Source organism: Microcaecilia unicolor, chromosome 13 (genome assembly GCF_901765095.1).
Source record: "Microcaecilia unicolor chromosome 13, aMicUni1.1, whole genome shotgun sequence".
In the NCBI taxonomy this organism is placed as follows: domain Eukaryota; kingdom Metazoa; phylum Chordata; class Amphibia; order Gymnophiona; family Siphonopidae; genus Microcaecilia; species Microcaecilia unicolor.
The window spans coordinates 103,449,830-103,463,348 of record NC_044043.1 but is presented as its reverse complement, the minus strand read 5'-3'; the positions used below and the strand labels follow the sequence as shown (position 1 = coordinate 103,463,348).

The 13,519-nt window shown below is 44.4% G+C and overlaps 1 protein-coding gene across 3 annotated transcripts in view; it reads left to right on the top strand.

Moving 5' to 3' along the window:
- Positions 1-13,519, top strand: part of LOC115482636 (protein-arginine deiminase type-3-like) — a 76,226-nt gene that overhangs the window by 29,349 nt on the left and 33,358 nt on the right. For all 3 annotated transcript variants that reach the window (XM_030222583.1, XM_030222581.1, XM_030222584.1), the window contains 3 exons: positions 59-176; positions 1,689-1,814; positions 7,839-8,017. In XM_030222583.1, coding sequence (XP_030078443.1) covers positions 59-176; positions 1,689-1,814; positions 7,839-8,017 — 423 coding nt within the window. The remainder of the gene's footprint in view (positions 1-58; positions 177-1,688; positions 1,815-7,838; positions 8,018-13,519) is intronic.

Below are 13,519 nucleotides of genomic sequence, written 5' to 3'. Positions count from 1 at the left end.
CTCAAAATCTAATTTTGTCTATTATGTTGTAATCTTACTTTTTCTTTTCTTTCAACAGACATCCTGGACGTGGGGTTCCTATGGACATGGAGCCATCCTATTAGTTAACTGTGATAAAGATAATTCAGAATCCAGTGATGTAGATAGCACTGATGAAATGATAGACATCAGTCAAGGTATGGAATGGAACTTCTGTACTTCATTCTTCAAATAAACTCACACATTATCCAAGATATTCCTTACGCCTGCTGATCCTGAAGATAACTTCAAAATTCCCTTCAACCAGATAAGCTGCTCTATCAGGCTTACTCTTAAAACAGCAACATAATCTTTTGTTACAAAACTCAGAGCCATAAGTAAAACCAGAGCTGGCTCTAGCTCCAGATAGACTAGGCACTTGTCTAGGGTGGCATAATTCTGTAGGTGGTGTCGACATGGCAGCAGAACTAAGATATCTGAATGTGGCATTATGATATGGAGTCATCTTGTTGCCTTTGAGCTCATGTGCGTATTCAAGGTCTAGAAGAGAAACAGGAGAAGAACAAAAATGTTCTGCAGAAAACAGGAACACCAAAAATGATGGCCAGGGGGATAATGATGTCACAGGAGCCACACTCAGGTTATTAATTTTATTGCTGACCTGGCACAGCTGTGTTTTGGTACATGCCTGCATCAGGGATCCTTGATTTTCAATGTGAGTAAACTCTGTGTATCTTCACAAACCTTCAACCAAAAAACTGCTACATCACTCAAAAAGGTATTGAAACACGTGTTCAGAATCTCAAATGTTCATCATCCTTATAAGATTAAACAATCCCTAGTCGTTTCTGTCTCTGTCAGTTCCAGTCTCAAAATGGCTGCTGTGACTGTCCATAGCAGTCTTGCGAGGCTACCACGGAAAGTTGCAGCAGCCATTTTGATTGCAGAGCCAGCAGGGTCAGGATTATTCCTGATCAAAAGAGGCCACTAGACCACCAGGTCATTGAAGGTAGGGCCCCGAGAGGGCCAATGGATGGTGGGAGGGCAGCACAGAGCGGTCATGGGGGCAGGGAATTTTGGTTTCAGTCAAAAATACACTTGCAGAGGTATTTACTTTTTTAAAACCATATCTCCTTTCTCCTGCCTTTCCTCCAAAGTAAACATACTGAGATTTTTAAGTCTGTCTCTATACATTTTATGATGAAGACAACTGACCATTTTAGTAACTTCCCTCTGGACCAGCTCTATCCTGTTTATATCTTTCTGAAGGTGCATTCTTTAGAATTGTACACAGTACTCTAAATATTTCATCAGAGATTTATACCTTGCACCTCCTTTTTCCTGCTGGCCAGTCCTCTTCCTCTACACCCAAGCATAAATTTCAAAAGGATTCTCAACGGGTACATTTAACATTAGCCCTCCATTTCTACAGGGGAAAGTGAAGTACTTGAGGTGGTGCTGCTGGGAAATGATTTTTAAGAGGTTAGTTTTCAAAGAAATGCTTTCATTGTAAAAACGGGTTTCCATAGATTTGTTCACCTGCCATGTAAATGAAAGTCACTGTCACCTATAGAGAGTGGAGGTGATCTCAAAGGCAGGGCTGAGGAGGGGATTGCGTACAGAGAAGCTTGACTATACACATGACAAATTTCATCAAAAGCCCTGACTGCTTGATAATAATCTCTCTCTCTTGCTCTCTTACTTTAAAGACCTAAAGGATATGTCTTCCATGATCTTGAGAACGTCTGGGCCTGCTGCTCTCTTTGCCAGTCATAAAGTAATCCTTCACATTTCTTCATCTGACTCAGATAAAGTTGGTGTTTTCCATGCAAAAGGTAAGGCATCAGTTTTCAAACAATGCTCAGACCCTACATTTTAGGAAGACTTCAACCAAAGGTAGACACTTTCACAAACTCTAGAAACTTCTGAATTTAGATATGCATTACTTTTCTTAGATGTACATAAGAACATAAATATATAAGTATTACCTTACTGGGAGAAAACGTAGTAGAAAGATACAGAAATATTTCTCATCACTGTGGGTGCCACATGCTTGATTAAAGAGTGTCCAAGTAGACCTTGATAGGTTGCCTATGCATGTTACACCTTACAAATTCCAGAGAGCAGCTCTTATTGGTACGTTGTTGAAGTGAGTGTTGGCAGTAAATTTGAGAGACAGATCATATTCCGCATACCCTGGCTTAGAAGTGAGATTCATTTCTGTCACGGTATGCATGAAACTAACACAAAATGACAGAGCTGTAAATGGAGAAAATTCCAAATGACCAACGTAAACAAGGCATAAGAACGTCCAAAAAAGTTTATTTGCCAAAGTAAACTAACTCAAAAGACCCTAAATGGGCCTTGTTTCAGCAACAAGCCTTCCTCAGGGGTCTAAAGACATGAGAAAGAAAATTAAAACCAAAATGGTAGTTTAAAACACACACAACATAACAACGTAAACAATTAAATGATGACACAAGTAAAATACTATTATTATTACAGGTACAGGAACATCAATAAATAAAAGGTAAGAAATAATGCTGGAATAGTGATACAGACACCATCACAATGAGATACAAGCATAAAGAGGTATATAATGTACAGGAGCATGTGATTAAGTGGGTAGTGATATGAAGAGGATTATACCTAGTGTAAAATTACAGTGAGTAATGAGGCAAGTGATGATTAAAAATGAAATGACAACTGGTGGTAGAAATGGAGAATGATGGGGAAAATATGAATATTCCAATATGGTTCAGATAAATCAGCCTCGCAGAGAGCGTAAAAAAACCATTAAAATACTGGAGCACAACACACTAGAATGAAAGTACAAAAGAAAAAGGAAAGGAATTCAATGTACCTCCCAGTGCACATGTATATCAGGGATCAACGCTGTACGTGGATATAAAAATATAGAGAATATATCTATTGTAAGGAATATGCCGAAAGGAAGAGGGACCCCAGCTACCCACCGGGGGAAAAGAGAGCCGGAGGGTAGGAGGGAAGACCCTAGGGATGCTCAGGTTGTGCCCAAAAGGGACATAAAGATGGGAAACTACAACTCCCAGAAGGCCACAGGAGAGCTCCGGGGGAGGAGAAGTAGGGTGCAGTACCAAGGAGCTCCCGAAGAGGGCCGCCAGGGAAAAGGAAAAGCTGATTCTCCCACCTGGTGGAGGAGGTGGTGGAACCGGTGGCAGGAGAAGGAAAAGCAGCCTAGCAGAGTTAATGAAGAAAAGTGTAATCAGCTGGAAAAGGGGTGGGGGGAGGAGAAAATGGACTGGACTAACGAAGGAGAGAGGGAGAATGAACCAGAGGAGATGGAGCTAGGCTTTGCGCGGGCTCAAAGCCTTGGGTCCCACCCTCTAGGTCAGTCTCTATTCTCCTGACCTCCTCCCGCTTTGACCCAGGCCTCTCCCCTATACCTTCAGGGCTGGCTGAGCTATAGCCAAGAGTTCCATGGGTTCCTCTAAGACCAGCTCAGCCTCCTCTTGCTCCATCTCCTCTGGTTCATTCTCCCTCTCTCCTTCGTTAGTCCAGTCCATTTTCTCCTCCCCCCACCCCTTTTCCAGCTGATTACACTTTTCTTCATTAACTCTGCTAGGCTGCTTTTCCTTCTCCTGCCACCGGTTCCACCACCTCCTCCTCCAGGTGGGAGAATCAGCTTTTCCTTTTCCCTGGCGGCCCTCTTCGGGAGCTCCTTGGTACTGCACCCTACTTCTCCTCCCCCGGAGCTCTCCTGTGGCCTTCTGGGAGTTGTAGTTTCCCATCTTTATGTCCCTTTTGGGCACAACCTGAGCATCCCTAGGGTCTTCCCTCCTACCCTCCGGCTCTCTTTTCCCCTGGTGGGTAGCTGGGGTCCCTCTTCCTTTCGGCATATTCCTTACACTATCTATCTAGGAAGTTAGAACTTGTGCCAAGCAGCATAGACATATACAAACGTCATGTAAATCTAAGTGAAATAAAACATGAGTGAAATTAACAAAGAAAACTTAAAAATAGTGATAATAATAAAAGGAAAAATTAGAAAAATAAAAATGTCCACAGATACAAGATAAAAGTGATGTGGATGGTAGGTGTCTAAAGAGGCAACCAAAAGTCAGAAAGCTGAGGGTGGCATTATCAAGAAACCTCCACTGCAATAAAAAGAAGAGTGACCATCCTGCTTATAATCGAAATAGAAAAACGCCTATATTGTGACCCAAATCGGGAGATAGACGTTTATCTCACAAAAACGAAAAAAGCGGTATAATCGAAAGCCGAATTTGGATGTTTTCAACTGCACTCCGTCGCGGATGCGAACAAAGTTGATGGGGGCGTGTTGAAGGCGTGGTGAAGGCGGAACTGGGGTGTGGTTATCGGCCGATCAGAGATGGGCGCCTTTCGCCGATAATGGAAAAAAAATATGCGTTTTTAGCGAGAATTGAGGGCACTTTTCATGGACCCAGTTTTTCCACGAATAAGGCCCCAAAAAGTGCCTTAAATGACCAGATGACTACTGGAGGGAATCGGGGATGACCTCCCCTGACTCCCCCAGTGGTCACAAACCCCCTCCCACCACAAAATATGCCGTTTCACAACTTTTTATTTTCACCCTCAAATGTCATACCCACCTCCCTGGCAGCAGTATGCAGGTCACTGGAGCAGTTATTAGGGGGTGCAGTGGACTTCAGGCAGGTGGACCCAGGCCCATCCCCCCCCCCCACCTGTTACACTTGTGCTGGTAAATGGGAGCCCTCCAAACCGCCCCCCAAACCCACTGTACCCACATGTAGGTGCCCCCCTTCACCCCTTAGGGCTATAGTAATGGTGTAGACTTGTGGGCAGTGGGTTTTGAGGGGGATTTGGGGGGCTCAACACCCAAGGGAAGGGTGCTATGCACCTGGGAGCTGTTTTACCTTGTTTTTTTTTTTTTTGTAAAAGTGCCCCCTAGGGTGCGCAGTTGGTGTCCTGGCATGTGAGGGGGACCAGTGCACTACGAATCCTGGCCCCTCCCACGAATAAATGTCTTGGAGTTATTCGTTTTTGAGCTGGGCGCTTTCAGTTTCCATTATCGCTGAAAAACAAAAACGCCCAGCTCAAAAAAAGATAAACGTCCATGTTTTTCGAAAATACGCTTCGGTCCGCCCCTTCACGGACCCGTTCTCAGAGATAAACGCCCATGGAGATAGACGTTTCCGTTCGATTATGCCCCTTCATGTGTGTTAAATGGGCAGATATAGAAGAAACTAGCCATCCTAAAAAAGGGGATCCTAGCTAGGACAATAAAAATGAAGATAAGGGTCACCTCATAAGAGTGACCACGTATGTTAAAAGGGCAAATGAAAATGCTGCTAGGAGTCACAGTGGCCATTTTGAGGCTAGACCTGCAACCAGCAAGAATGAGTGGGCATTGGTGTGACTTCTAGGACCTCCTAGACCACCAGGGAGATTCCAGATAGGACCAGGGGGCCTATGAGTTTGGGGCTCGGGACGAGTCTCTTATTGTGTTAGGTTTTGGATGCCCCCCCATCCTAATCCCCCTCCCTCTGCCCCTTTCGTACTTCTACCTGGAAGTTAACCAGCCACAGTTTAAAAAAAAATGTATAGTTTACTCCGGGTTCATACAGCACACACCTTCTTCCATCTTAACTATTAAGCAACTGAAGTTCGTTAGGTATCTATTTTCAGCCCAGAACTAAGATTGCCTAAATTTAAGCCTTTGTTCAGTGATCTTTGACTATCACTGCTGAGTGCCCAAACTTTTTCTATTTTAATTCTGGCCTGCCCACCTGCCACCACTTATATAGCCTTGAGTGAAGCCTCTTTCAAGCGCTGGCAAGAAATAATGTCACATAGTCTTACTCCAAACCGCCTCAAAAAGAATGCACTGTGTGAAACTACAAGGGGGAGGGGGGGGGAAAGAAATTTGGTACCTCATAACATGCACTGCAGGCTTCAGACGCTGGCTCAGTGTCCTTCAGTTTGGCCTCCAAGCAGGAAGACTGCACTCTGTTCCAACTTCCCCTTTTTATAGGGCAGTAGACTCCTCCCCTTGGCAGAGCTGGCAAGTTATCCAAAAGCAGCGTGTCATTTATAGTTCCTGATTCTACCCATTGAAATTGGTGCAGCAGGTCCCATAATGCACCAGGTTGAGATTGCTAGAAATCCAGAATTGGCCTAAAATCTCTCTCCTAGAACTAGGTACCTTGGGAGCTCTGAAGAAGGATCAAGATTCAAGGTTTTTTTGTTGGTTTTTTTTTTATAAACCGCTTTAGGGTATAAAGTGTAAAAGAGAGAATTATAATATCAAAGAAGAAAAAGCCTTAAGAATACTACTTGACGCTGGGCTCCGTATACCACCCAAACGCTTTAAAACACCTCTAACATGACCTTACCTAATACCTTCTAACTAATTCCTCTTCCACCTCCAGTTTATTACCGACTGTATCTAAGATTATGTAATGACTACCATATTAACACCCTGTAAGCCACATTGAGCCTGCAAAAAGGTGGGATAATGTGGGGTACAAATGCAATACATAAATAAATAAATGACCCCTATGCAAACATGTAGTGCTTGTGCAGAAGTTAATAAAAAGCTAAGTATCAAAAGCTTTTGGAAATAAATAGGTTTTGAAAGAGATTTTACATTTCTGAAAAAAATTAACATAAGATCAGCCATACTGGGTCAGACCAATGGTCCATTTAGCCCAGTATTCTGCTTCCAGCAATGGCAAGTCCAGGTCACAAGTACCTGGCAACATTACTACTACTACTACTACTTATCATTTCTAAAGCGCTACTAGACGTACGCAGCGCTGTACACTTGAACTTGAAGAGACAGTCCCTGCTCGACAGAGCTTACAATCTAATTAGGACAGACAAACAGAACAAACAAGAGCTAAGGGAATATTAAAGTGAAGATGATAAAATAAGGGTTCTGAACAAGTGAATAAGGGTTAGGAGTTAAAAGCAGCATCAAAAAGGTGGGCTTTTAGCTTAGATTTGAAGACGGCCAGAGATGTCAGTTCCTATAAAGATGCTATCATTCATGTGCAGGACACATTTTTAAATGACTAGAATGCTAGCATATATGTGCACATCGGTGCATAACTGCTGGAAGTCTAGCTATCTGCTATTTTGTAACACCAGCAATTGAGCATAGTTTGCAGGTGGGCATTCACATTTGCGGAGTCTGGGAAGAGCATATGTGAGGCACAAACTTACTTACATATCTTATAGAATATACTATAACTTACTGGTGCATCTCAGGAATCTAAGTGTGAATATTTACACCAGCCTAAGCACACGTGAATGTATATACCTGCTTACATAAAGCCTGTAAAGAAAGGGGGTGTCTACTTTCCTTTATAGAATGGTTTCCACACAGATGCCCTCTAGAGAGAGAGGTAATAACTGGCAGCTTATTAGGCTTCCAGTATCCTATTCTATCCTGGAGCCCAGACACCTAATTTCTTTTACAGAATATTACTGTAACAACTTAATTATGCACTTAAAAGTTAGGCCCAAATTCTTACAGCAATCTTAGAGCCAGTGTGTTATTACCCAAGTGCCACAGGTGAGCTCAAAACTTATTCTGTAAGTTACGCTCATACACATGAGTCCCACATGCACCTGCCCTGAAAATATGCACCGTGCAGGTTAAGCAGGGATTTAAAGAGTTGCACTGAGGTGGAATCTGGAGAGTTGTGTCCATATGTTCACATACATGTGTGTGTCCTTCACATGGCCAGACTTTCTCTATTCTCTGAGTGGGAAGTGTTTTTAGAGAGAACTTATGCAGTTGGCACCGACTTCTGACTAACTGCTCTTCAGTATCCAGCAAAAATATGCTTTAATTACTTTTTTCTTTCTAGTAACCAACTCAAGTACCCAATTCCAACATGTGCTGGGGAGGAATAAATTCTGTTACGAAATGGAAGATGTCGGTGGAGAAAAAGAAAACACTTTCTTTGTGGAAGGCCTGAGGTTCCCTGACGCAGGTTTCTCTGGATTTATTACTATTGGTGTCACTCTGTTGGACTGCTCTGTGAAGGTACTGTACAGTGGGTAGGGTGAACATCCCATCTAGGAGAATGTGTTTAAAGGAAATAGCTTGCAATTATGAAACTAAAAAAAAAAAGTTCTATGACATTTCTCAGTCTACAGCACTGATCATACAATGTAGTATTCTGGGCCTTCCTGGTGGCTTAGGTGGAAAATGTGGCACACTGCTGTAGCAAGGGTCTTTGTTTTGATTCCCAAGTCAGGTCTTCTGCTCTGTGGATCAGCCGGGGTTTGGCATACTGTGGACAGTCCATTGCTTAAGAGTGATACCTAGTGATTTTGTTCAAGGTCCAAAATTACAGGATTCTAGAAGGAACCATTATACATGACTTTGGCCCTGAAATGTCACTGGAATCATCAGACTATTTAGCCCCCACGCTCTGGAATTTACTCCCAGAGGGGCTACATATAACTTGAGACTGTCTACTTCAAGAAGCAGGTGAAAGCCTGGCTCTTCTCCCAAGCCTTTAATACGTAGGGACTAGCTTGCTATACACACTGTAACTTAGACCAGTTCCTTATCTCTTGCTTAACTGTACAAAGAACTTTCCTTGAGTTTAGCCAACCCAGTGGCGTAGCAAGGGTGGGGCGGTGGGGGGGGTCCACCCCGGGTGTCAGCAGGTGGGGTGGGGGGGGGGGGTGCTGCGCTCCCGCTGCTCCCACCCTGCCTTTAAAAACAAATCAGTGAAGCGGCGTGGCAGGCAGTGCCTCGCGTCTGCCCTGCTTGTAAAAGAAGTAAATCTCGTCATCGTCGTCGGCCCTTCCCTCACTGTGTCCCGCCCTCGCGGAAATAGGAAGTTACCTCAGAGGAGAGCTGGACACAGTGAGGGAAGAGCCGCTGCCGCCAAGGAGATTTACTTCTTTTACAAGCAGGGCAGACGTGAGGCGCTGCCTGCCACGCCGCTTCACTGATTTGTTTTTAAAGGCAGGGTGGGAGCAGGAGAAGAGGGCGGTCGTCTCTCGACAGAGCTAGTAGGTAGGTCAGGTCGAGTCGGGGTCAGATGGGGAGGGGGTTCTCAGATGGGAGAAGGGGACTGGGATGGGGTGGGGGTTCACAGATGGGAGAGGAGAGGGGTGTTGTGGGGGGTTCTCAGATGGGGCGGGGAGGTGAGGGGGTTCTCAGATGGGAGATGAGGGGGTTTTCAGATGGGAGAAGGGGGGTGGGGTGGGGAGGGGTTCTCAGATGGGAGAAGGGGGCTGGAACTGGGGTCTGAGAAGGGGTCAAGAGGTAAAATGGGGCATGCCTGGGTCAGGTGGGAGAATGGGTCAGGCTGAAAAGGGGGGCTCTAATGCAAGGCATGTGGATGAAGTAGGCTGGAACTGGGGGCTGAAAAGGAGGGTAGGTGGGATAAGGAGGCTAGGACTGGGGGCTGAAAAGGGGCAGGTGCTGAAACTGTGGGGACTGGGGGCTGAAAAGGGGACAGGGAGAAGTGGCTGGGAGCTGAAGCTCGGGACTGGTGGGAGAAAAGGGCTGGGGCTGAAACTGGGGACTGGTGGGATAGTGGGGCTGGAACTGGGGGCTGAAAAAAGGGGCAGAGAGAGGGGGCAGATCCTGGATGGAAGGGGGGAGTGAGAGGGAAGGCAGACCCTGGATGGATGGGAGAGGGAGGGCAAATGGTGGATTGAAGGGGCAGAGAGAAAGGGCAGACAGTGAATGGAAGGAGGAGAGAGAGAGAGGGCAGTCAGGGGCAGATGGTAGATGGAAGGGGCAGAGATAGAGGGCAGATGTAGATGGAAGGTGCAGGGAGAGAGGGCAGACATTGGATGGAGGGGACAGCAAAGAGGGCAGACACTGGATGGCAGAGAGAGAACAAACACAGATGCTGGATGAAAGGAAGACAGTGAAAAGAAGATGAGGAAAGCAGAAACCAGAGACAACAAACTGTAAATATATATTTTAATTATTTTGCTTTAGGATATAGTATTGTAGCTGTGTTAATAAATGTTTATAATAGAACATGTAAACAAGGTAATCTTTTTATTGGACTAATTTTGGCTAACTTTCGGAGAACAAAACCCCCTTCCTCAGGTCAGCATAGGATACTGTAACAGCACTATACTGTATTGACCTGAGGAAGGATGTTTTGGCCTCTGAAAGCTAAATGTATTAGTCCAATAAAATGGTATTATTTTCTATATTTGTTTTATTTCTATTTGTTAATTTGTAAAGTGGTGATTGGTACTTGTTAGTTTTTTTCAAATTTACAACTGCTGTCTTTATATTTTGCACAGTACTAGGGGACATTTTCTGTTTCTGGGGTATTGCATTGTATTCAGAGTCTGGCATCAGGGGTTCAGTTTAATTTTTGTCTAAATAGAAAGTTTAGTATTACTTATTCTATAGTGGATTAGGGTGTATCTGTGTTTGTGAAAAAGACATGGCTTTCAGTTGGCATTGACTGTGCAGGATCAACTATCTGTATTATTCTGTCTGGTTTCATTTTACAATAGGTGAATTGATGTTCTAGTGCTCACTGTAGTGTTTAAGATGCTTTCCTTTTCCTTGTGTGATTTATAGAAATTACTGCTTATGGTATGGTAGAATTGCTCTATAGGTCCTGAGTGTTTTGTATTCTCGGCATGCCTAGTACTAGATTTTGGAGGGGGGTGTTAAAAAATAACCGGCCCCGGGTGTCAACTACCCTAGCTACGCCACTGAGCCAACCATCAAATTATCCCAACTGACTCTGTACCACACATGTTGTTACTATCATATATCTGCTGTTTGTCCCTCAGCTATATGGTAAGCCATGTTGTAGAAAATCTTTAGAATCATATCTATGTTGACTGTTCTAATACATGCTTATTAGGTATATCAAGAGTATTATGCTAACATTGTATTATGTCTCTTGTATTTGAATTCCAGTGCTGTTAAATGTGTATATTTTTGATACTGTTTCATGGTAGTTCTATTACTAGCAGGCTTATTTTCGAAAGTGAAGAACGCCCATCTTTCGACACAAATCGGGAGATGGGTGTCCTTCTCCCGAAGTATAATCAAAAGCCGATTTTGGGCGACCTCAACTGCTTTCCGTCATGGAGATGACCAACATTCATGGGGCATGTTGGGGGCGTGTTGGAGGCGTAGTGAAGGCGGGACTGGGGTGTGACTAATACATGGCCGTCCTTGGCCGATAATTGAAAAAAAAGGTCGTCCCTGACGAGCATTTGGTCCATTTTACTTGGATCCTTTTTTTTCACGACCAAGCCTCGAAAAGGTGCCCAAACTGACCAGATGACCACCGGAGGGAATCGGGGATGACCTCCCCTTACTCCCCCAGTGGTCACTAACCCCCTCCCACCCTAAAAAAAAATTAAAAAAACATTTTTTCCAGCCTCTGTGCCAGCCTCAAATGTCAGACCCAGCTCCATGACAGCAATTAGCAGGTCCCTGGAGCAGTTTTAGTGGGTGCAGTACACTTCGGACAGGCATCCCCCCCCCTACCTGTTACACTTGTGGTGGTAAACGTTGAACCCTCCAAACCCCTCCAAACCCACTGTACCCACATGTAGGTGCCCCCTTCCCTTATGGGTGAAGGGGGCACCTACATCTGGGTACAGTGGGTTTTGGGGGGGTTGGGGGACTCAGCACACAAGGTAAGGGAGCTATGCACCTGGGAGCAATTTCTGAAGTCCACTGCAGTGCCCCCTAGGGTGCTCGGTTGGTGTCCTGGCATGTCAGGGGTACCAGTGCAGTATGAATGCTGGCTCCTCCCACAACCAAATGGCTTGGATTTGGTCATTTTTGCGATGGTCATCTTCAGTTTCGATTATCGCCAAAATCTGAGGTCACCCATCTCTAAGGTCAGCCTAAATGTTGGGATTTGGATGTCCTCGACCATATTATCGAAATGAAAGATGGACGCCCATCTTGTTTCGATTATATGGTATGTCCCACCCCTTTGTGGCACCGTCGTCAGAGATGGTCACCCTTAGAGATGGGCGACTGCGTTCGATTATGCCCGTCTAGGTTTCAATTTACTGTTTTCAATTTTACCTCATTTATTGTATTCATGTTTATTCTTGGGTATTTTACTATTGTTATGCTGTTAACAAAATTGTGAGTTTTATGTTAAATTGTACCTTCTGTACACTGCCTTGGGTGAAACACTTCATAAAGACAGTTAATAAATCTCAATAAATACATAAATATAATTATATCCGGAGCTGTTTGTTTGAAAATGAAGACTCTTGGTGCTACATCTCAGCCCTGGTTCTGATTGAATTAGAAGGAGCAGGAAGAAATTTCTTGGTGAAACTTCATCCCACCCCCAAACACGTGTAGGGGCTGATATTCAACAGAGGTAACTAAGTAGGACAGGCTCCTACCTGGTCATTTCCCTCTGACTGGCTGATCTCAGGATTTTCAGATAGTGCTGCTGAAAAAGGTCCTGGTGGTACCCAATTATTGCCAGGACAGTCCAGAGGTGGCGTTGGCTGGACCCAGAAGGTAGCAGGGCACTGCTGACATTCAGAATCAGTGCCTGGATTAGTATCTGCACAAATAGGACCACAGAAATAGCTCTCCTAACATGCTGGGTACCATGGCTGCATATCCACCGGCATCCGGATGATTTCCAGGAGTCAGTGTCTGGATGAGGCCCAGCATTGAATATCAATTTAACATAGAAAGACAATCCCTGCTCAAAGAGCTTACAATCTAAAGGACAAATGAACAGTCAGTCCGATAGGGGCTGTCAAATTGGGCAGTCTGGATTTCCTGAAAGGTAAGAGTTAGGTGCCGAAAGCAGCACTGAAGAGGTGGGCTTTCAGCAAAGACTTGAATATGGGTAGGGAGGGGGCTTGGCGTAAGGGCTCAGGAAGGTTGTTCCAAGCATAGTGTGAGGCCAGGCAGAATGAGCGGAGCCTGGAGTTGGCGGTGGTGGAGAAGGGCACTGAGAGGAGGGATTTGTCTTGTGAGCGGAGGTTTCGGGCGGGAACGTAAGGGGAGATGAGGGTAGAGAGGTAGCGAGGGGCAGCAGACTGAGTGCATCTGTAGGTAAGAAGGAGGAGCTTGAACTGAATGCCAGTGCCATAGAAATCTCTGTCTGCCGCCAGTTGAATATCGGCCCTTACATTCTCTTTTCAATATATTAAAAGAGGCCAATTTTAAAAGAGAACTTCTTCAAAAAATGTTAATGGATGAGTTACTTGCTGCTTATGCACAACGGTTGAAATATAGTGACAAATTTGGAAATATTGAAAGAGATGGAGGGAGAGTTTTATTTTAAACGTTGAAGAGATATAGGTTAGAAGTCCACATAAGCACCTGTTTTGATTGCAACCTTCGAAAGCTAATCAAGAAATGTATTAAGTTATGTCCAATAAAAAAGGTATCATCTTATTTTCTTTTCCATGTTTTATTTTGTTTGATTTCTATTGATAATCCTAGGAGAAGAGAGAGAGAACTCTTTGCTGAAGCCCTGTAAAAAAACAGTTATATTTGATAACTGATGAGTAGCTAAATGTCCTGATCTTCCCAGGTACTTTT